Raw genomic sequence first — 22,770 nt, 5'->3', positions numbered from 1 at the left:
GTTAACTACTGCTCTATTACGATTTGGTCTGATAGTAACTAAAAATGAAGCTCATCAAACAGATAGCCAAAAAGAAAACAAAACAGTGAATTTCACAAGGATTAAGTGACCTCTGAGTTCACTCAGTAAAAACAGCACCAAGATTTGGAGCTCAAGACCACTTTTCTTATACTTCCTTTGCTCCTTGAAAGAAGGAAACAGGAAGAGGGGAAATATGTAAATGTCACCTGATCTTAGAAATTCTAGGAAGGAAACAGATGGCTCTATTTTTCGCTTTAAATCTGCTTCCTATAAGACATGATTTTGGCAGCTGAGCGATAGTGGGGAAGAAATGAAGAAACCTGTCAGTAATTCTTAAACTCTTCCAACATTGATCTTCCATGAATCTAGCAGAATTTTACCTTTTAAAAATGTAACCATTGTTACTTTAAGAGAGATAGTCTTGACTCAAGCTGCAGGAGACCTGCAGTCCAGACTGCGCCCAGATCTGAAAGGACCTGGTCAAACAGCTCCCTGTACCCAAATCCCATGGGAGGGAGAGCTAGAACTTCAGAGGGGCAAACACACCTGGGAAACCAGAGAAGACAACTCTCTGCCCACATTTCTGAATCTAGAGGAAAACACCTAGCGCCATCTGGGCCCCCTGTGCACAGGGACCATCACGGGAGAAGGCGGGGCAGGCCCTTCTGGTTGCTGCCCTCAAGGAGAGCTGAAACCCAGCCCTGAGGGGCAACTTCAGGCCCGAGACCAGAGGTAAGACTAACTTCTCTGGTCCAAATGACCTGCCTGGTGGACTCAGGACACATGCCCACAGGAACAGCTGAAGACCAGTAAACAGGAACGACTACACGCCTGAAAGCAGAACACTCTGTTCCCATAACTGGTGGAAAGAGAACAGGAGAACAGGTCTACAACACTCCTGACACACAGGCCTATAGGACAGTCTAGCCACTGTCAGAATTAGCAGAACAAGGTAACACCAGAGATAACCTGATGGCAAGAGGCAAGTGCAGGAACCCAAGCAACAGAAACCAAGACTACATGGCGTCATCGGAACCCAATTCTCCCACTGAATATCCAAACACACAAGAAAAGCAAGATCTAGATTTAAAATCTCATTTGATCATAATGATGGAGGACTTCAAAGAAGACATAAAGAACTCCCTTTGAGAAATACAGGAAAACACAAATAAACACGTAGAAGCCTACAGAGAGGAATCACAAAAATCCCTGAAAGAATTCCAGGAAAACACAATCAAACAGGTGAAGGAATTAAAAATGGAAATAGAAGCAATAAAGAAAGCCAGTGGGAGACAACCCTGGATATAGAAAACCAAAGGAAGAGACAAGGAACCGTAGATACAAGCATCACCAATAGAATACAAGAGATAGAAGAGAGAATCTCAGGAGCAGAAGATTCCATTGAAAGCATCTACACAATGGTCAAAGATAATGTAAAATGGAAAAAGCTACTGGCCCAAACATACAGGAAATCCGGGACACAATGAGAAGATCAAAAATAAGGATAATAGGTATAGAAGAGAGTGAAGACTCCCAACTCAAAGGACCAGTAAATATCTTCAACAAAATCATATAAGAAAACTTCCCTAACCTAAAGAAAGATATGCCCATAAACATAAAAGAAGCCTACAGAACTCCAAATAGATTGAACCAGAAAAGAAACTCCTCCTGTCACATAATAGTCAAAACACCAAGTGCACAAAGCAAAGAAAAAATATTAAAAGCAGTAAGGGAAAATGGTCAAGTAACATATAAAGGCAGACCTATCAGAATTACACCAGACTTCTCACCAGAGACTATGAAACTCAGAAGATCCTGGACAGATGTCTACAGACACTATGAAAACACAAATGCCAGTCCAGGTTACTGTATCTAGCAAAACTCTCAATTAACATAGAGGGAGAAACCAAGATATTCCATGACAAAACCAAATTTACACAATATCTTTCTACAAATCCAGTTCTATGAAGGATAATAAATGGTTAAGCCCAACACAAGGAGGCCAGCTACACCCTAGACAAAGCAAGAAAGTAATCATTTTGCAACAAACCAAAGAGAAGACAAGCACACAAACATAATCTTACATCCAAATATAATAGGAAGAAACAATCACTATTCCTTAATATGTCTCAACATGAATGGACTCAATTCCCCAATAAAAAGACACAGATTAACAAACTGGATACATAATGAGGACCCACCATTTTGCTGCCTACAGGAAACACACCTCAGAGACAAAGACTGACACTACCTCAGAGTGAAAGGCTGGAAAACAACTTTCCAAGCAAATGGTCAGAAGAAGCAAGCTGGAGTAGCCATTCTAATATCAAATAAAATCAATTTCCAACTAAAAGTCATCAAAAAAGATAAGGAAGGACACTTCATATTCATCAAAGAAAAATCCACCAAGATGAACTCTCAATCCTAAATATCTATGCTCCAAATACAAGGGCACCTACATACATAAAAGAAACATTACTAAAGCTCAAAGCACACATTGAACCTCACACAATAATAGTAGAAAATTTCAACACCCCACTCTCATCAATGGGCAGATCAAGGAAACAGAAATTAAAGAGAGACATAGACAGACTATGAGAAGTCATGAGCCAAATGGACTTAACAGATATTTATAGAACATTCTATCCTAAAACAAAATGATATACTTTCTTCTCACCACCTCAGGGTACTTTCTCCAAAATTGACCATATAATCAGTTGTAAAAGAGGCCTCAACAGATACACAAAGATAGAAATAATCCCATGCGTGCTATCGGACCACCACGGGCTAAAGCTGGTCTTCAATAACAAAAGGACAGAACACCTACATGGAAGTTGAACAATGCTCTACTCACAAGGAAGAAATAAAGAAAGAAATTAAAGACTTCTTAGAATTTAATGAAAATGAAGATACAACATACCCAAACTTATGGGACACAATGAAAGCTGTGCTAAGAGGAAAACTCATAGCTCTGAGTGCCTGCAGAAAAAAACAGGAGAGAGAATGTATCAGCAGCTTGACAGCACACCTAAAAGCTCTAGCACAAAAAGAAACAAATACACCCAGGAGGAGTAGAAGGCAGGAAATAATCAAACTCAGAGCTGAAATCAACCAAGTAGAAACAAAAAGGACTATACAAAGAATCAACAGAACCAAAAGATGGTTCTTTAAGAAAATCAAGAAGATAGATAAACAATTAGCCAGACTAACCAGAGGGCACAGAGAGTCTATCCAAAGAGATCTGTATGATAAGAACTTCAAGCCTCTGAAGAAAGAAATTGAAGATCTCGGAAGATGGAAAAATTTCCCATGCTCATGGATTGGCAGGATTAATAAAGTAAAAATGGACATTTTACCAAAAGCGATCTACAGATTCAATGCAATCTCCATCAAAATTCCAATCCAATTATTCATAGAGTTAGACAGAACAATTTACAAATTCATCTTGAATAACAAAAAACCCAGGATAGCTAAAACTATTCTCAACAATAAAAGGACTTCCAGGGGAAACACTATCCCTGAACTCAAGCAATATTACAGAGCAATAGTGATAAAAACTGTATGTTATTGGTACAGAGACAGACAGATAGACCAGTGGAATAGAATTGAAGACCCAGAAATGGACCTACACACCTATGGTCCCTTGATTTTTGACAAAGGATCCAAAACCACCCAATGTAAGAAAGATAGAATTTTCAGCAAATGGTGCTGGTTCAACTCGAGGTCAACATGTAGAAGAATGCAGATCGACCCAAGCTTATCACCCTGTACAAAGCTTAAGTCCAAGTGAATCAAGGACCTCCACATCAAACCAGATACACTCAAACTAATAGAAGAAAAAGTGGGGAAGAATCTCGAACACATGGGCACTGGAAAAAATTTCCTGAACAAAACACCAATGGCTTATGCTCTAAGATCAAAAATCGACAAATGGGATCTCATAAAACTACAAAACTTCTGTAAGGCAAAGGACACTGTGGTTAGGACAAAACGGCAACAAACAGATTGGGAAAAGATCTTTACCAATCCTACAACAGATAGAGGCCTTATATCCAAAATATACAAAGAACTCACAAAGTTAGGCTGCAGGGAGACAAATAATCCTATTAAAAAGTGGGGTTTAGAGCTAAACAAAGAATTCACAGCTGAGGAATGCTGAATGGCTGAGAAACACCTAAAGAGATGTTCAACATCTTTAGTCATAAGGGAAATGCAAATCAAAACAACCCTGAGATTTCACCTCACACTAGTGAGAATGGCTAAGATCAAAAAACTCAGGTGACAGCAAATGCTGGTGAGGATGTGGAGAAAGAGGAACACTCCTACATTGTTGGTGGGATTGCAGACTGGTACAACCATTCTGGAAATCAGTCTGGATGTTCCTCAGAAATTTGGATGTTGCACTACCTGAGGACCCAGCTATACCTCTCTTGGGCATATACCCAGAAGATGCCCCAACATACAACCAAGACACATGCTCCACTATGTTCATAGCAGTCTTATTTATAATAGCCAGAAGCTTGAAAGAACCCAGATGCCCTTCAACAGAGAAATGGATACAGAAAATGTGGTACATCTACACAATGGAATACTACTCAGCTAGCAAAAACAATGACTTTATGAAATTCATAGGCAAATGGATGGAACTGGAAAATATCATCCTGAGTGAGGTAACCCAATCACAGAAAAACACACACTCATTGATAACTGGATATTAGCCCAAATGCTTGATTACCGTAGATGCACAGAACACATGAAACTCAAGATGATCAAAATGCGAATGCTTTACTTCTTCTTTAAAAAGGGAACAAGAATACCCTTGAGAGGGAATAGGGAGGCAAAGTTTAGAACAGAGACTGAAGGAACACCCATTCAGAGCCTGCCCCACATGTGGCTCATACATATACAGCCACCAAACTAGATAAGATGGATGAAGCAAAGAAGTGCAGGCTGACAGGAACCGGATGTAGATCTCTCCTGTGAGACACAGCCAGAATATGGCAAATACATAGGCGAATGCCAGCAGCAAACCACTGAACTGAGAATAGCACCCCCATTGGAGGAATCAGAGAAAGGACTGAAAGAGCTTGAAGGGGCTCGAGACCCCATATGAACAACAATGCCAAGCAACCAGAGCTTCCAGGGACTAAGCCACTACCCAGAGACTATATACATGGACTGACCCTGGACTCTGACCTCATAGGTAGCAATGAATATCCTAGTAAGAGCACCAGTTGAAGGGGAAGCCCTTGGTCCTGCCAAGACTGAACTCCCAGTGAACGTGATGTTGGGGGGAGGGTGGTAATGGGGGGAGGATGGGGAGGGGAACACCCATAGAGAAGGGGAGAGGTAAGTTGGCCTGGAAACCGGGAAAGGGAATAACAAATGAAATGTAAATAAGAAATACCCAATTTAATAAAGATGGAGAAAAAAAAGAGAGACAGTCTTTTTCCAAGCTACCAAAAGAATTAATATATGGGAACTTTTCAATTTTTAATTTTTAAATGAATATGTTTTGGTTGTTCTACAATTGTTCTACAATTATTTCTGTTTAAATATTATGCTTGATATTGAAATATCCTTGAATAATTTCTTCCATAACTGTGTATTAAATCTGTCAGTAATGGTAAGAATGAGTCTACAATGTAATTTTTGATAAAGACTCTGTGACAAGTGCTACATTTAATTATATGGTTCATCTTACTCCATCCTCACTACAATGCTGTGGAAGGAAGAGAGAGGTAAGCATTTTGAACAAGGTTTTGGAAATGACCCACGTATAAAGAGCTAGCATATGGTAGACATGTGAATGGATGCTATCATTAAGTGCAGTTTTAAAAATAGCTAGTTCAGTTGAAGCATGAGATAGTCCCAGTTTATTCTAGTGAAACTGGTGCCCCAAATGGTACTAAGCATTTTGTTAGATGACAGTTGTCTGTAAAGAAGCACTGTAAAACAAATTGCAAACTCTATCAACAAATGCACAGGGGCGGGACTATTTGGCCTTTAAAATTTATGCTTCATACAGTAGTGGACATTATCTTCAGTAAATCCCTAAGGATCTAATTGGACATGGAATGCTGCCAACCAGACTCAGTAACAGACCAATGAGAGGGAGAGGCTGCCTTACATGTTTACAAAAATGACAAGGCCCAGTGGAAGGCACGACAAAACTGTTCTGCTGTTTAAATGTGCATCACTGGGGCATAGGCATGGGGATCCTGCTCATGCATCTTTTCACAGCATTGCACTCCCACTTTCCTATGTGCATAGGACTTTCTCAACAGATACAACATATGTTCTTGGCATTTAGAACAAAAATACATTGTACCTAATCGTCTATTACTAGGACAGAATTGTACCATTCCCTGGGATGGGCCGATTCTTCATTTAGTACTTGAGGATTCCATCTTAAGCCTGAGATCCAGGGATCCAGGAACGTTATCCACTCCCATTAATAACTTTTGAAACATGTATTTTAAAGTCTAACAAACTTACAGAGAAATGTGCATGGCAATAAGTATATGATAGTTCAGTGGATTCTTATAATAAATACAGTAATGTTACAAATACCCCAAAAGCAGAACATTAATGGTACTCAGAAGCCCTTTGCATCAAACCTGCTTTTTCTTCAAGCCGCTGTACATCCAAGGGTAACCATTATCTAGGTTTCTACTACTACAGATGAGTGCTGCCTGATTTCAACCTTTATATTGAAAGAACCATTCAGCATGTGCTCTTTTGTGTCTGCTTCTTTGCTCTGCATTACATTGGTACGATAATGTCTCTGTCTCTGTGTGTAGTTTTCGATCATTCATTCCACATCCCTCAGTATCTGCCTCCCTGGCAAACTAGGCAATTCTCCTGTGTATCTACTGGCAATTGGATTCTTTTCTTGTAAATTAATTGGGCTGATAGAATGATCCTTTTTTTATAATCACAGTAAATGCAGTAGCTGATAGAAAAATGCACGGGGAATTCCAAGCAATGGTTCTTCCCATTATTCAACGTGGCCATGTCACTTTCAAGGTGAAATTGAAGGTACTGCAGCAGCTGTTCAAATTCATCAATTTTACATAGACACAAATACAGAAAACGGGATGCTATTCGGAAGCTATGATGGCAAACCATAGAGAGGTTAATGATGGCCTCAGTTCTACTGGCAAGAGACATCAGATCCCTCCTATTTATAATACTGAATGAATTCTTACTTACATCCCGTGTTCCCAAGCCCATGTGAATATACAAAGAAAACAAGGAGCAACCCAAGATCTACTGCATTTTCTCAAACCAAAAGTGAGAAATTAACAGGAGAAAAAACATCGAACAAAAATAGCTGCTATGGAAGCTGGAGCAAATGTAAGAAGTAGAAAGATTAGTCTGAAGGAAGAGTGGTGAGCCATCCATCTGTCCTCTCCTCTGTCATAGCTGCTCATGTGGTTCTCAAATCCTTTAACCCCCTTTGAATTGTCATGACCCAGGCCTGATAAATTAGTTGACTTATGCCTTTGGATAGGGGTCCGAGTTTCGGGATTGCTATCCAACCCATTTTACATCAAGTTTGACACAGAGTCATTTGGAATGAAGGGATTCTTAATTGAGAAAATGCTCCCATAATATTTTCCTGTAGGCTATGCTGTAGGGCATTTTCTTGATTAGTGATTGATGTGAGAGGGCTCAACCCAGTGGGATTGGTGCCATCCCTGGGCTGGTTGGTGGTCCAGGGTGCTATAAGAAAGCAGACTGAGTAAGCCATGAGGAGCAAGCCAGTAAGCAGCACTCCTCCTCTGGTGTCTGCATGTGCCCTGTTTGAGTATTTTCCCTGACTTCCCTCAGCAATGGAAAATGATGTGACAGGTCCAAGATGAAACAAACTCTTCTTTCCCCAAGTTGTTTATGGTCATTGGTTTTATCACAGCAATAGAAACATTAAGACAGGCCCTACACCTTTGGCCTTTCTCATGAGCTAAAACCTTCTTAAAATGCTTTCTGTGACCTGCTCTTCCGACTTCTGTCACTCATGTTCATACCAGATATGAAGTCTACATTATAACACAAAAAAGAAAGTGTAAAGATATCAAATTAGTTCCAAGTTGCTGCAACAGAATGACTTCTACCTGATAGGCTACAGTGTGAGTCAGACATGACAAGCAGTCTTGAACTTTCCTTTGTATGTATATGTGTATATTTCCCATGTGCTTGGATGTTTGTGTGTGAATGAGTACATGAATGTATATACATGCGCAAGGCACAGTACAACCTATGGTATTGTTCCTCACTCACTATCCACCTTTTTATTTGTTTCTTCTTATGAGGCCAATCATCTCACTGGACTGGACTTTGCAAGATAGGCTAGGCTGATTGGCCATTAAGCCTTGAGGATCTACATGTCTAACCTGCCCAGCACTGGGATGATAAACACATGCCACCATGTCCAGTTGTATTTTACATGGGTTCTAGGCCTGATATTAAGGTCTTCATGCTCACATAAGCAAGCAGTTTACCAAATGAGCTCTCTTTTCAGAGTCCTTCGACTTCCTTTACCCTCTTCCTTCACAGTCTCAACCCTCAGTAGTGCTTACCATTTGGCCTGGCATATGGTTGAGGTGCACAGTAAAGATTTTCTTGATGAGTATTCAGTATTCAACTCTGTTTAGGTTAACTTCGCATGTTTATATGCAAATGTAGAGCTCAGAAACGATCATCATTTACGGCCATCACCGACTTCACAGAAGTAGTTGACTTAACAGATTTGAAATTTCTGTTCCTTCCGTCAACACCATGGAGATGTTTGATGGAGATGAAAAGAGCAAGAGCTCTCAGTTTCAGAATGGGCCCTATCTCCAGAGTCAATGCCCTTCCTTTATCCATCAATGCATTCAACAAACATTCCTGATACACTTAGCATTTGACATCTTTATATTAAATGTTTGTGAGTCGATTAACAGTAAACAAAGCATGGGAAACACCCTGTCCTCATGCAACTTACTTTCTAGTAGGTAGAGAGACAACAAATAAAAGACATAATAAATATGCAAACAATAGAATATGTTGAATAAATATAGATACTTTCAGCACAAAGAATTAATAGGTCTCATGATGAAGCAGAAAGGTTTGCACCATTAATAGTATTGGTGCTTTTACCCTGGATGAAATAGAAAATTCACCTGAGATTACTGGGGAAAGGAGGACCCCAGTCTAAGTTGCCTTTTATAAGTTACCACTCTACTGAAAATAGACTGTGTGTGTAAGGGGTATGAAAACAAGACAAATACAGTGAAGTGCATCAGTGGTAAGACATGGAGACGGGGCAGGGAAGTCTAGAATCAGTGTATTAATAATGAGAAACCTAGGAGGGACTGTTGTTGTAAAAATATAAAAATAAAAAAGTAAAGTTGTCTTTTACCCCACTAGCTCTGGCACCGTAGTGTCCCAAGGTATCTGCTAGATATCTTAGTGGAAACACATCCCCACTCCTCGCGGCCCAGTGTCTCTTGCTGCCACACACTTTCCTACACTCAAACCCTCACATAAAAGACCACACAACACAATAATCTTTGACCCAATTGATAAGATATAATTGCCCACTTAAACATACAAAGCCCGGTACCATCCATCCCTTAGGAACATTGATAACAACCTGTAAATACACAGAGCAGAATCTTAAGGTCACCTGCCATGGCTTCTCACTCTCTCCTCTTTCTGTCTCTCCTTTTTCCTCTAGTCTCCTCCTCTTCCTTCAAACTTCTCTCCCGCCCATCCTTCCTTCTCCTCCAATGACAGGCCTCCTTCTATCCTGTACCTGCCCCTCACCTGTACTTTACAAATTCAATGGGGAGAAGGTTCTGCTGAAGTCACCTGAGTTCTGAGTAGAGACTAGGCAGCTGTCCTTGGGGCAGTGGAATTAGCATTAAAATACAGATAACTTCAGCGCAAACCACAACAAGGGACAGGTTTTTAATACACTTTGAAAGGAGATCCAAAGAGATTAAATTTGCTTGCCAAAATATAGAGGCTAAGAGTGACTTCAAGATGTCTCTCTGCCTGAGCAATGATGAAAGCTGCAGGTGGAATGTGCTGAAAGGGAACGAACAGCCCTTCATTACTGCTGGGATTGAGATTGCGATCTCTGTTAGACGTACAAGGAAAGATACGTAAAAGAACTTCAGTGTAAGCCTGGAGTTTCCATATAAGACCGAGAATACATATGTTTAAGGGTCATCATTATAGAGATAGCATTCGGAGACATGGAACTTGATATAGTGACTGTAGATTGAGAGAAGAGGACCAAGAATTGAGCCTGGGATGCTCCAATATTTACAAGTCATGGAAAATAGGAGAAACCAGAAATCAAGGGTGTTTCAATAAGGTACTACATTCACTTTCAAGTAACAAGACCAACAAGGAAAATTACCAGTGTGAATATGAAACCAAGAAGGTGTGATATCCTGGGGCTTTTAGAATGAATTTTTATCCAGAAGAGACTGGTGCATAGCTTTTTTGAAGAGACTGAGAAAAAAGAAGGGTAAAATGATGAAAGAATGGTCATGGTAATGTTGATGAGAGGAGTTTTGTTTCCATGGTGACTAGCAAAGTTTTATAGAGCTGAGTTTGATGGAAAGGAGAAGACGAGAAAAAGGGGGCTGATTGGAGAGGAGCAAAGAATTAAGTTATTCTTGAATGTGAATGTGGTGCCAAGGAAAAGTGTTTTCATTAACTATTGAATATGGTTCTTGGAGGTTAAGGCCTAAGAGATAAAGAATCGATAATGTTCATGAATGCTCAAAAGGGTTGACCTCAAATATGTGAATGGAAGCATGAGACAAAGATGACGCAGAGATTGTTAAGCATTTCTGGTAAAGATTCTAAAGAATGCGGGTGAATTGGACATGTCAATAAGACAGTAGGAAGAGAGGGAAACACAAGAGGTGAGAAGTTCATCTATGCTTAGTGATAAATAAGTGAAGCAGAATACATGGATACAAATGTTGGCAACTGGAAGGTTTCTGATAGCTGTAATATTCTCATTGAGGTAGGAAATAGGGCCAACAGTTGAATACTGGGGCTACTTTCAAAATACTTATATATCAGTCATACAACCGCTTTCTTACTACTTCAGCTGCAGTCATTCTAGTCTGAGTTCTGAATTTTCATCCAAATTTTACAAATGTCTCTCCTAACTGTTCTCCTTGATGTTGACCATTTATTTATATATCCCACTAAAACCAAATCCTAGTTGTGCCATTCATCTGTTCCAACCTTCCATAGATTTCCATTTTCCTCAGGCAAAAATCAGTTTTTGCCTTTTCTTCCCATCTTCTACTTGTCACACACCCTTTATTTTTCAGCCCACTTTCTTGCTATCTCTTATATCAGCCATTTGTGACCACTGCGCAAGACAGGTCTTCCCCCATCTTATGTTTCTCGGGTTCACACTCACGAATTCCTCAACCTTCATGCAAATGTCCCTCACTCAGTGTGGCTTCAGTGACCTTGGCACTTAAAATGGCAATTGCACTCTTACATTCCCTGTCATCCTTTCTTACTCAGACTTTATAATCCTTATCAGTATATAATCTATAATATATTCTGCTTACTTACTCCCTTTATAGTCAGTCTTTCACCACTAGAATATGTTACAGGAACGCAAAGAGTTATATTTTATAAAATTCTTTCAATAGCATCTACTGGACTATTTCTCAGGGGAAAATCAATGGAGATAGGTGTACAAAGTGGCAGCAAGTGCTCTTGATTTGTATTTTAAAATTCAGGGCACACTGACTTCTCGTACAATGACAGACATAGCAACATAAAGGATGGTTATTGTAGCTTTTAATGCTTTTGTTTTTATAATAGACGTTCTCAAGTAAATACAAATGTAGAAAGATTAGCATAAAAACACAAAATACTGCTTATATCAATCTTAACAATTGTTAGCATATTGTTTGCCTTAGTTTATCTACTTCCTCTCACTGATGAAGTGTTTTTAGTGAAATTAAAACTATGACATTTTATCCCCAAAATATTCCTTAATATTGTTAAAGCCTATTTTCCTCAGCTGCAATCATTAACAAAATGATTCCTTAATATTTAATAACACTTTGTCCTGGTTTGGGTTTTTATTGTTGTAAAAATAACTGTGTAAACTGTGTTGTAAAAATAACTTCTTGGGGAAGAAATGGCTTATTTCATAATAATTAGAACTGCCAGGTCAAAATTCATCGTGAAATGAATTCAGGGCAGGCATGCAAGGCAGGAATCTAGAAACAGAAGTTGATGCAGAGGCATGAAGTGGACCTGCTTACTGACTTCCTCCTTCTGGCTTGCCCAGCCTGCTTTCTTATAGAACTTAGGATCACTACCCCGGGAATGACACTACCCGTAATGGGCTGGGTCCTTTTGCACCAATCACTAATAAAAAATGCCCTACAGGCCTGCCTAAAACCCAATCTTATGGAGGCATTTTCTCAATTGAAGTTTCTTGTTCACAGATGACCCTGGCTTGTGTCAAATTGATTAAAAAAAAAACTCATCCAGCCAGGAAATATTCCATATTGAAACATTATTATTCAAATTGTGTTAATACAACAGTGAACAGTGTCATGAAACTTTGAGTCAAACTTCCATTTTTAGCCAAACTTCCATTTGTAAGTCTAGAATTCCTCGCCCAATTCAATGGGTGGTTAATGATTTCCTTCTCACAAAATAAATCCCCCCAATAGATGGGACTAACAAGTTATAACAGTTATGTGTTTTCCAGGACATAAATTTGACACATTATGGCATAAAGGGCAAAGTATATTTGCAAAATACTTCAGACAAGTATTAACCTTGAAATTAAGCTTCTTGGCCTCTCATTTCTATATTGGAGCACTTCTGCACACGGACTCTATCTCAGATGGCACAGTAAAGTTCTGGCCAGCTGCCACCATCTCTCGCACATTTCCCTCAGATCCTATAGCAAAAGGCTCTGCTGGTTGTCCTCAGAGTTTGCTGTGGCTTGAGGCAGACTCCTGTGGGTCTAGTCCTCTTCACCCAAGCAGTGGAATGTGTTTTGAGAAGAGGGTAGGAGCCAGGCTCCTGTACGCAGGCATCTGTAATACACTAGATGTGCAAAGACAGTGGGAATGCAGGGAGGTAATGACCTAGTTGGTGCTTAGCTTTTTCTTTAGTAGAAGACTAAGAGGGCCAGTAACACGTTATCTCTCAGTGACTTTAAAGCACCATCTCAGCACTCGCTTTATTTTTTTTTTTTTGGATACTTTAAAAACTTAAAGTATTATTTATGTGTAGAAAATGAAGATATTAAATATGCCCTTCAATGTTGACAAATGTGCATGTCTGTGTAACCTGGAAGCTCTATGAAAATGTAAAATATTCTATCGTCCCATGCTGTGGCAACAGCTATGTGTAATCCTTCTATTCTCAATACTTACTCCTAGACATTTTCCAACGCTAAATGTTTACTCTTTCATTTAGCATAGTGTTCTGAAGGTTTATTTTTTTTATTATTGATTAATACCCCACTATAGTCCAGGGTATCCCATATAGCTTCAGCTTATTTCTTTGTACTCCTAGAAGGAGATATTTTTGTAATTTGAAGAATTTAAAAGTAGGCATAGTTCCCCAAAGACAGCAATGCCCCATTATTGCTACCTCTTGAAAAAATAGAAGAGAGATATAAGCATGAACTCAAAATAAGTTAAGTACATTTTGGCACAAAATTCCATATTCATCCACCAATTTATCATTTTGTTATGCTTGGGAATTTCCTATCAGAGAGGTTGAAGAGATTTGAGGTGAAGATTTTTTGATTGAGATAGATGGTGCTAGTGCCAGTGCCTCAGAATTTTGTTTTGCCTCTTAGTTCTTTTACTTTCCTTCAAAAATTTACTGTCTTTTTCTTACTTTTAGGCTTCGCTCTTCTGGGAGGACATCCTTCTTTTCTTACCACACAAGACATTCACTTGGGCGTGAATGAAAGTCTCACAGACACAGCTCGGTTTGTAAAACTTTTCTTCTTTCCAAAGTTTATTTCAAACTCTGATGTGTTAGTTTAAAAATGAAGATGATGCTTCTCCTTAAATAATGCTTTCCCCTCTCAGTGTCTTTTGCACCTTCTCCCCTTTACCAGACTATGTATTGTTCAAAATGCCTCTCATTCTGTAGCCCCTTTCTATGAGTCCCTTAGTTTGCCCCCATTGCTATAATAAAGACCAAGGTAAAGCAATTTGGGCAGAAAAGGGTTATTTCATCTTAAAGTCCATGCAAATGCATTTTAAGATGAAATAAACCTTTTCCTAACCAAATGAAAAAAAAATAAACAGGGCAGGAACTGAAGACAAACTAGGATGCAGGAAGTGAGGTAGAGGCCATAGAAGAATGCTGTTTAATGGCTTGCTCAAGCTGCTTTCTTAAACCATCCAGGAGCACCCGCCCAGGAGTAGCATCACTCACACTGCGTGGAGCCCTCTTCTATTGATTGACAATCAAGAAAATTCCCCTACACCCAAGCTGATGGAAGCATTTTCTCTACTGAGGTTCTGCTTCCCATTAGTCTCTAGCTTCTATCAAGTTGATTAAAACAAAATTAACAAGGACAATGTTTAAGTTCTTATTTCTTAGCAATTTATTTTTTATTTTATGTGTATGGATGACTTTGTTTGTATTTCTGTTCACAATACAATGCCTGGTGCCCTCTGAGACCAGAAGTAAGCATTAAATACCTCAATACTAGTAGGCCACACTCAGCTAGAGGAAAGCTGGGGCAAAAGGACTCTAGCTCCTATATAATGTTGACACTTTAAAACACAGCTCTTCTGATTTTCTGACTTCCTGTGTAATAATCTTATGACTGTTTCTCCTTTAGCTCATACATCCAAAGAAAATGTCTTTGTTAAGTGTTTTATAACAGTAGAGAAGCCTAACTTTCCCCCTAAACAACTTATGATGCAAAGTAACTCTTTCCAGATAATGTCTGCTTTTTTTTTCTATGTATGCTAGAGAAATTTGCCTTGGTTGACTTGCTCAAGAGATTTCAACAACTCATCTTCAAGCCTTTTATGTTTGAAGATGTTACGTTATTTTATATAAAGCAATGAGAGTACTAAAACATGGACAGTAGGGACATGGGGACTAACTGAACACATATTAGAACATATTTTCAAGTATGATGCTACTAACTGAGATTATATTTGCCTAGTAATTCTGATTCCACAAACGTAATACAGACTTAATTCATAAGCAAACAACCAGAGCAAATGAAAGGAAAAAGACAAAGCTACGCTTAGGAGAACAGTTTTCATGGAGGGGCTCCAGAAAGCACCAGGCAAGCAGCAGTGAATAAATCTTGTATGAAGTAATGGTTGCCACAGTAGCCAGCTGAGTGAGCGTCCAAGCAAAGCTAAAGCAGTGCAGACTGGCAGCTAGAACAAGACTAGGGCCCAGGAATAAATGGACACTTAAGGGTGCTCAAAGCAAGAGCCAAACAACTAACCATAATTGTGAGCTGGGAATGAATATCAACATGTGTTTTTCTTTGCCTCCTCTCCAAGCAGTCCCCACAGCCCATGAGGCATTAGAGAAACTCTACATATATCCTGAGCAAAGCAATCTATTCACAAGCTTCAACAGAACTGTGACCTTTTGAGTTCTTACGATCACTTCTATTACTGTGTATGGTAGAATAAGGATAAAATTGGATCCATATAATTCTGTCTGATCACTAAACCCAACCTAAAAGGTTAAATAGAACTAATAGTTACTTCTTCAACAATATGTCTTCAATATGTCACAGACCTCTTGTGGTGAACTTCTGTGAAATAAATGTTATTGGCCCAGTTTTTTAGACAAAGAAGCCATGGCACACAGAACTAATGACACCTGGCTGCTTAATGACCCATGGATGCTGCTTCAATCCATGGAAAAACTCCTGGCTTGTTGGAGTTCACCAAGACACTCCTGAGGTTTGGTCTTTGCTGACTTGCTATATTAACCCTCACAGGACTCAACACAGACATACCTGTGATTATGATTGATTTTTAACAATGAAATACCAAATACTATCAGCAATGAAACTGATACATGCAGTAGAGTTCAGGAGAAATCAGGTGTAAGCTTCCAAACCTGTTCTTGTGGAACCATACAGGATATACTTAATTCCTTGAGCAAGGCCACGTGACACAATATTTGAAATAGTAACAAAAAGAGGCCCATAGTAGACTCACCTCTCACTTTTTGCTGAAGACTTGTCATATTAGCACACCCTACCTGGCATGTAATCAAATTCCTGCCCCATCCCCCCAACAGAAAGCATGTGTTTACTTCAAGTCATAGTGTTTATAAGAACATTTTAGGCACAGTGTTCTCAGTTCCTGGCGATAGTGGAAACTCCCCCAAAGTAAGTTCCCAGATGTTATTTCAAGAACCAGCCTTAGTTTAGATCGTTGCTTTGCTTTGTTAACTAAAAGTTTTACAACATTGTTTCCTGTATTAAATGAAGGACTTCCAATGCTTAAGGTTCACTTTTGGGGGATGGAGATGATGTTATCTCTTCCTTTTATTTGTGTGTGTGTGTGGGGAGAGAGAGAGAGAGAGAGAGAGAGAGAGAGAGAGAGAGAGAGAGAGAGAGAGAGAGAGAGGGAGAGAGAGAGAACAGCATGTGGAGATCAGAGAACAACCTGTGGGAGTTGGTTTTCTCATTCCATACTGTAGATTCTTAAGATTAAAATCAGGTCATCAGACTTGGCAGCCAAGTGCCTTTTCCCATGGAGACTTCCCACCAACCCTAAAATTCACCAACATGTATATAATGTATAATACATATAAAGTAATTATCCCTAACCAGAAGTGTGGTCCAAAGTAAACATCTGCACATATTAAAATAACTGGTTTCATCATAAGACACCCCAAGACCAAATTCTCAGTACACAGGAGACTTATTTGTCCCAGAGGGCAGAGAATAAGAGACAAAGACAGGAGATATAAGTTGAGGGAAAAGGGGAAGGGAACAAGAGAGAAGGAACAGGAGTATTTGTCCCAGAAGAGGAGGAGAGATAAAGGAAGGACTGCCTCTGGATAATGAGGGGACAGACAGTAACCCATAGGCGTATACACACACACAACAACAACAACACACACACACACACACACACACACAGGAAAATATGCATTTATCACATACACAGGAGAGAGAGTGGGTGTTATGAAGAGGTGTGGGGAATCTAGGCTGTTGTGCTGTGAATTGGACTAATAAAACTGTGTAAATAAAGAGAGGGATAATAAGAGAGTCACATAATGTCATGACAACTGCTGATTGTAAAAGGTGAAATGTAATGGTGGTTAAATTATTCCAGATTGTGTGTGTGCATGCGAGACTGTGAGTCTGAGCAGATGTCTCTCTCTGTCTCTGTCTCTCTGTCTCTGTCTCTCTGTCTCTCTGTCTCTCTGTCTCTCTGTCTCTCTGTTTCCCTCTCCCTGTGTGTGTGTGTGTGTGTGTGTGTGTGTGTGTGTGTGTGTGTGCATGTATTTCTGCTCTTGGGAAATGAATAGGTTAGCTATTAGGCAAATTGCATTAAAAGTCGATCCAAGTACACATATTTACATGCCAGTGAACATAAGAACCTTGGGTGACATTGAGAGCTGGAGAAGTATGCATTCACTCAGTGGTTTAAAAAAGAAACTCCACAGGCTCCCTGTGAGAGAATTGTGGAAGGCCGTATCTCAAGGGCAGATGCAATTAGAGTAAAAAGAGAATACATGTATTCCAAATATAAGAAGCAGGGCTGGGAGATGGGGCTGCCAGAAAAGAGTAGCAGTTATTGTAGAAATGTGACTTTCTTCTGTGTATCTCATGACTGCTTAATCTGCCAAACTATCTGACAAACAAGGTATTCTGAGATTCAGAAATTCAATAAACTAAAATTGAAAAAGACAAAAGAAATCCACTGCCTTCCAGTGAAGCAATTGGAAGGGTGGAGGAGGGAAGTGAATCTTAATGGCATCAACTCTGCAATGTGCACTGAGCAAACCTTAGCAATTGGATCCTTTGCCTTTTGTGGAAGTTAACTTTGGAAGATGCAATGGCATTGTGTGGTGTTTGAATGACAGTACTCGCCCTTTCTAGTCAAGAGAACAGTGCACGGCTGACACTGATTGATGGCAACTGGTTTTCCAATCTACCTGTCTGGCTGCTTTGGGGGCCTGGGACAATAAAAAGTGCCTGTGTGTTGCTGGAAGATGAAACCAGGGAGGGGATTCGAGGTGTAGCCACTGAAAGCAAAACTGGCCGTTCATATGGGGTCTCGAGCCCCTTCAAGCTCTTCCAGTTCTTTCTCTGGTTCCTTCAACGGGGGTCCTATTCTCAGTTCAGTGGTTTGCTGCTGGCATTCGCCTCTGTGTTTGCTGTATTCTGGCTGTGTCTCTGAGGAGAGATCTACATGCGGTTACTGTCTGCCTGCACTTCTTTCCTTCATCCATCTTGTCTAATTGGATGGCTGTATATGTATGGGCCACATGTGGGGCAGGCTCTGAATGGGTGTTCCTTCTGTGTCTGTTTTAATCTTTGCCTCTCTCTTCCCTGCCAAGGGTATTCTTGTTCCCCTTTTAAAGAAGGAGTGAAGCATTCGCATTTTGATCATTCGTCTTGAGTTTCATTTGTTCTAACCCCCAGTGAACTAGATTGTTGGGGGGAGGGCGGCAATGGGGGGAGGGTTGGGAGGGGAACACCCATAAAGAAGGGGAGGGGGGAGGGGGATGTTTGCCCGGAAACCGGGAAAGGGAATAACACTCGAAATGTATATAAGAAATACTCAAGTTAAAAAAAAACAAAAAACTGGCCTTTCTCTTGTATCTGTTAAACGCAGTTTCCAGAATATCACTCATTCTTTTAAATGATTTAATTTTTTCAAAACGGTTGCTACATGCCAGTTTCTTTTTTAAAGCAATCATTTTTTTAGCATTGAGAATCAAATGTTGATTATGTCGAACAAGATCTTTTATGGGGTGGGAATATATGCTATTACTTTGTTAAATAACTAAGAGTCGATTGGAAGATATGCTAGGACGAAGAGAAGGCAGGGTGACCTGCCATTGGTGCCGTTGCTACCTTACCTGGCTGGTCAAGTCTGCATGTGACAGTCAAGCTGAGAGCTCGATTAAGACAGAGCCAGATAGAAAGAACGATAGGAAGAGCATCACATAAAGAATGAGCTAATGGAGAAAAATGCCTGTGACAGCAGCAGTAGGGAAACCTGAAATGTCCTCAAGTTAGCAGATAGATATATTTTTAAGTCTAAAAAATGCATATGTACAAATGATGTGTATATAAATATGTGTATCTTCAATCTTACTAAGGGGAGGAAAATTAAATAAAGCCATGTACACCATGTGACTATAGTCTCAGCACTTGGATGTTTGAGGACTGTCTGGGCTACCTAGAAAGACTGCTTCAGAAAATCAAAACAAAAGAAGAATCAATGAGGGAATGGGAAAACTGAACAATAACTATCTAAACATTACAAGAGACATCCTATGGCACGTCCCTGAAATGTATTCATCCGTTTGGCACATCCTCAGGCTGTCTAGGCCTATGCACCAGCAACTCTGATTTTCTTCCACGCCATTATTTCCTCAACTCCCTAAAAAGCACCTTTCTACTCGGTGCTGCTGTGAGTTTGCCTCTTCCAAATGCATCCTCTGAGTGGGAATTGCACCATGTGGTCTTCTGTGGCTGGCCTCACTCATTGGGCATAATGTCTTCCAGGCGTAGGTATGCTTCTGCAAATGGCGGGATCTCGCGCTGAAGGCTGACTGATACTTCATTGCGTTCATCTACCACATTTTCATTGTCCACTCATGTGTTGCTCTGGTGGTGGCTTCCCTGTCTCAATTCTTATGGCTAATGCTGCCATGAAAATACAAATGTCTTTTCAGTCCTAATTTCAGTTATTTTCAATAAGTAGCCAGAATTGTCAGCATCACAGGCTATGATAAGCACCATTTTTAATATTCTAAGAGCATGCCTTCTTCCTCGCCCTAATTCCTACACCTATTTACATTCCCACCCAGTACACAAGACTTTTTGGCAGTTCCCACCTTCGCTTCCACTTATCTTTTGTCTTTTTGATGCCATCCATTCTAACAGGTGTGACATTATAGCGCAGGGTAGTTTTGATTTGCATTTCCCTTAGGATCACTGTTGGACATGCTTGTGGGACATACGTGTTGACTAGCATATAGCTTCTTTGCAGAAATGTTCACTCAAGTGTCCATTTTGAAAATTAGAATTTGTTTCATTATTGAGTTGTAAAAGTTCCCTAAATAGTTGGCATTTTGACCCCCATACTCGGATATGTGCTTTCTAAACACCTTTATTCGATTTTTTTGCAGATTGCCTTTTTGTTCTTCTGAATGGTTTTCACATTTAGCTCTCCTGTTACACATGTTTCCTACATTAAAAATCATATTTAGGGTCAAGTGAGATCTTAAAGATTAGTCCACAATAGAAAAGTGCCCCAAGGAAGATTTTGCAATCAATGAAAAATATTCTACTTCTTTTCTTCTTGATTTATAATGATATAAACCTGTTTATATTATACAAGATAATGTTGTATTATTACACACGATATTGAGGCTAAATCCCCTCTTAACGAAGCCTTAGTTGTATACTGTCTAGTCTGAAGGTGGGTCAATGAAAACAATGGGACTAAGCCGCCCAGTGGCATTTGGGGGAAGCTGGTATGCTGACAATTTTCAATGTCACATACATGTTTGGTGACTATTTAGGAGGTGAACGCTTCATGGCCAAGATTTCTGGCAGCTAAAACCTCTAAGTGAAGATTACAAAAGGAGGGTTGAGGGTACAACTCGGTGACCAAGCATTTGCCTATTATGTGCAGGCCCTTGAGTTTCATTCTAAATACTGTAGGCGAGGTGGGGAAGGGAGATGTGGATTACAAAGGGAAAAGACATAAGGGACAAAATGTGGACCAAACTAGGCCTAAGCTTCTCTAAATTTTCACTAGTTGAAGTCACACAGGATGTACTTAAATCATTCAGCAAAACAGTCACAAGGTTTCTATTGGAGGCTGTAACATAAGCATACTTAATTACTCCTCAAGAAAAAGAGATCCCAGGGTTTTTATTGGGGACTGGCCACTTCAGCACCTTGCCAAGCACAAATCTACATTCCAGCATCCTAGAAGGAAGGAGGGGCACGTGTATACTTAGTTCAGGAAAATTCTCCTAGACTCCATTTTCAGATAGTAGCCCAAGGCCTCCAGAGGATAGCCATTTCAAGACATTAGCTCTTTCCCACACAACCAAGCCTTTCTTTTTTATTGGATAGTTTATTTATTTACACTTCAAACGCTATCTCCTTTCCTGGTTTCCCTCCGAAAAACCCCTATCCTATCCCCAACCTCCTGCTTCTATGAGGGTGCTCCCCACTCACCCCCCCAACCCCTGCCACCTCCCCGCCCTGGCATTCCCCTACACTGGGGTATCAAGCCTTCCCAGGACCAAGGGATTCTCCTCCCATTGGTGCTTAACAAGGCCATCCTCTGCTACATATGCTGCTGGCACCATGGGTCCCTTCATGGGTATTCTTTGGTGGTTTAGTCCCTGGGAACTCTGGGGGGGGGGGCGTCTGGTTGGTTGATACTGTTGGTCTTCTTATGGGGTTGCAAACCCCTTCAGCTCCTTCAGTCCTTTCTACAAGTCCTCGATTGGGGTCCCCATGTTCAGTCCGATGGTTAGGTGCAAACATTCTTATCTGTATCAGTAAGGCTCTGGCAGAGCCTCTCAGGAAACATCCATATCAGGCCTCTGTCAGCAAGCTCTTCTTGGCATCAGCAGCAACATCAAACTTTTCAGCCATGCTGTCAGGAAACAATAAGAGGAAGTTTGGTTGTACACCTGTAGCGCCATTGAGAGCTTTGTAATCCTTGTAAACAAATGCTCTGTATTTTAATTTTTGTTCAAAGCAGGCTAATGCCCTAGAGGATATACAAGCTCTCTCTATAGTGTTTACTGATAAAGGGGTGGGTTCTCAGTGACAAAGTGAAACCCAATTTAAAACCTGGCCAGAGAACTTGAATTTATCCTATACCTTGCAAAGGCAGCCTTAAACTTTTAGTTGTTTTCTTAATAAAGCATGGACCATTGAAATACTGAATAAGATCAGCTCTGCTGCACGTTTCTGTTTCTTTAAAATCTTTCTTAGCAAATCTCTCCCAACCCCTAATGTATCAGAAAATACAAAGCACGCCCATGTACGTCCTCTGAAATGTGCTTCAGATTTGAAGGTATTTTCAGATTCTCCAGTGTCCTACTGGCCTTAAGAATTGGATAGTCTATTTTTTCCTTCCTCTGAAATTGTACTTTTAGGTGTCATACCGGCAGTGACACCCCACTCGGACTCAAATCATCAAGTGACTCTTCGGAATTTTAAAGTCAGGTGGAACTGAGCAACAGTGAGCAACAGTGGAGGGCATTATCTCTCCACTTCTAGGCTTTGTGTTTCTTCCATAATGACAGCTGCTCAGACCTAATGTGCTGAGTGCAGGATTGAAAGGTGCATAATGGCTTCACAGTCATTTTCACTTTAATACAGTACTTAGTAATATGGCTTCGGAAGCCATATGTATGAGGGGCTCTGTATAAAACCCAAATAGTGTGACGGTGTTCAACTCTAATTAGTTTCACTCCAGATGTAATTTACTCATGGTGGTGATTGTTAGAGTGCTCTGC

The 22,770-nt window shown here is 40.1% G+C and overlaps 1 protein-coding gene across 1 annotated transcript in view; it reads left to right on the top strand.

Moving 5' to 3' along the window:
- Otc (ornithine transcarbamylase) overlaps nucleotides 1–22,770 on the top strand; it is a 76,116-nt gene that overhangs the window by 16,640 nt on the left and 36,706 nt on the right. The window contains exon 4 of the mRNA NM_013078.2: nucleotides 13,936–14,023. Within this exon, the coding sequence (NP_037210.1) occupies nucleotides 13,936–14,023 (88 nt within the window). The remainder of the gene's footprint in view (nucleotides 1–13,935; nucleotides 14,024–22,770) is intronic.

Source organism: Rattus norvegicus, chromosome X (assembly GCF_036323735.1).
Source record: "Rattus norvegicus strain BN/NHsdMcwi chromosome X, GRCr8, whole genome shotgun sequence".
In the NCBI taxonomy this organism is placed as follows: domain Eukaryota; kingdom Metazoa; phylum Chordata; class Mammalia; order Rodentia; family Muridae; genus Rattus; species Rattus norvegicus.
This window is presented reverse-complemented; position numbering and strand designations above follow the sequence as displayed.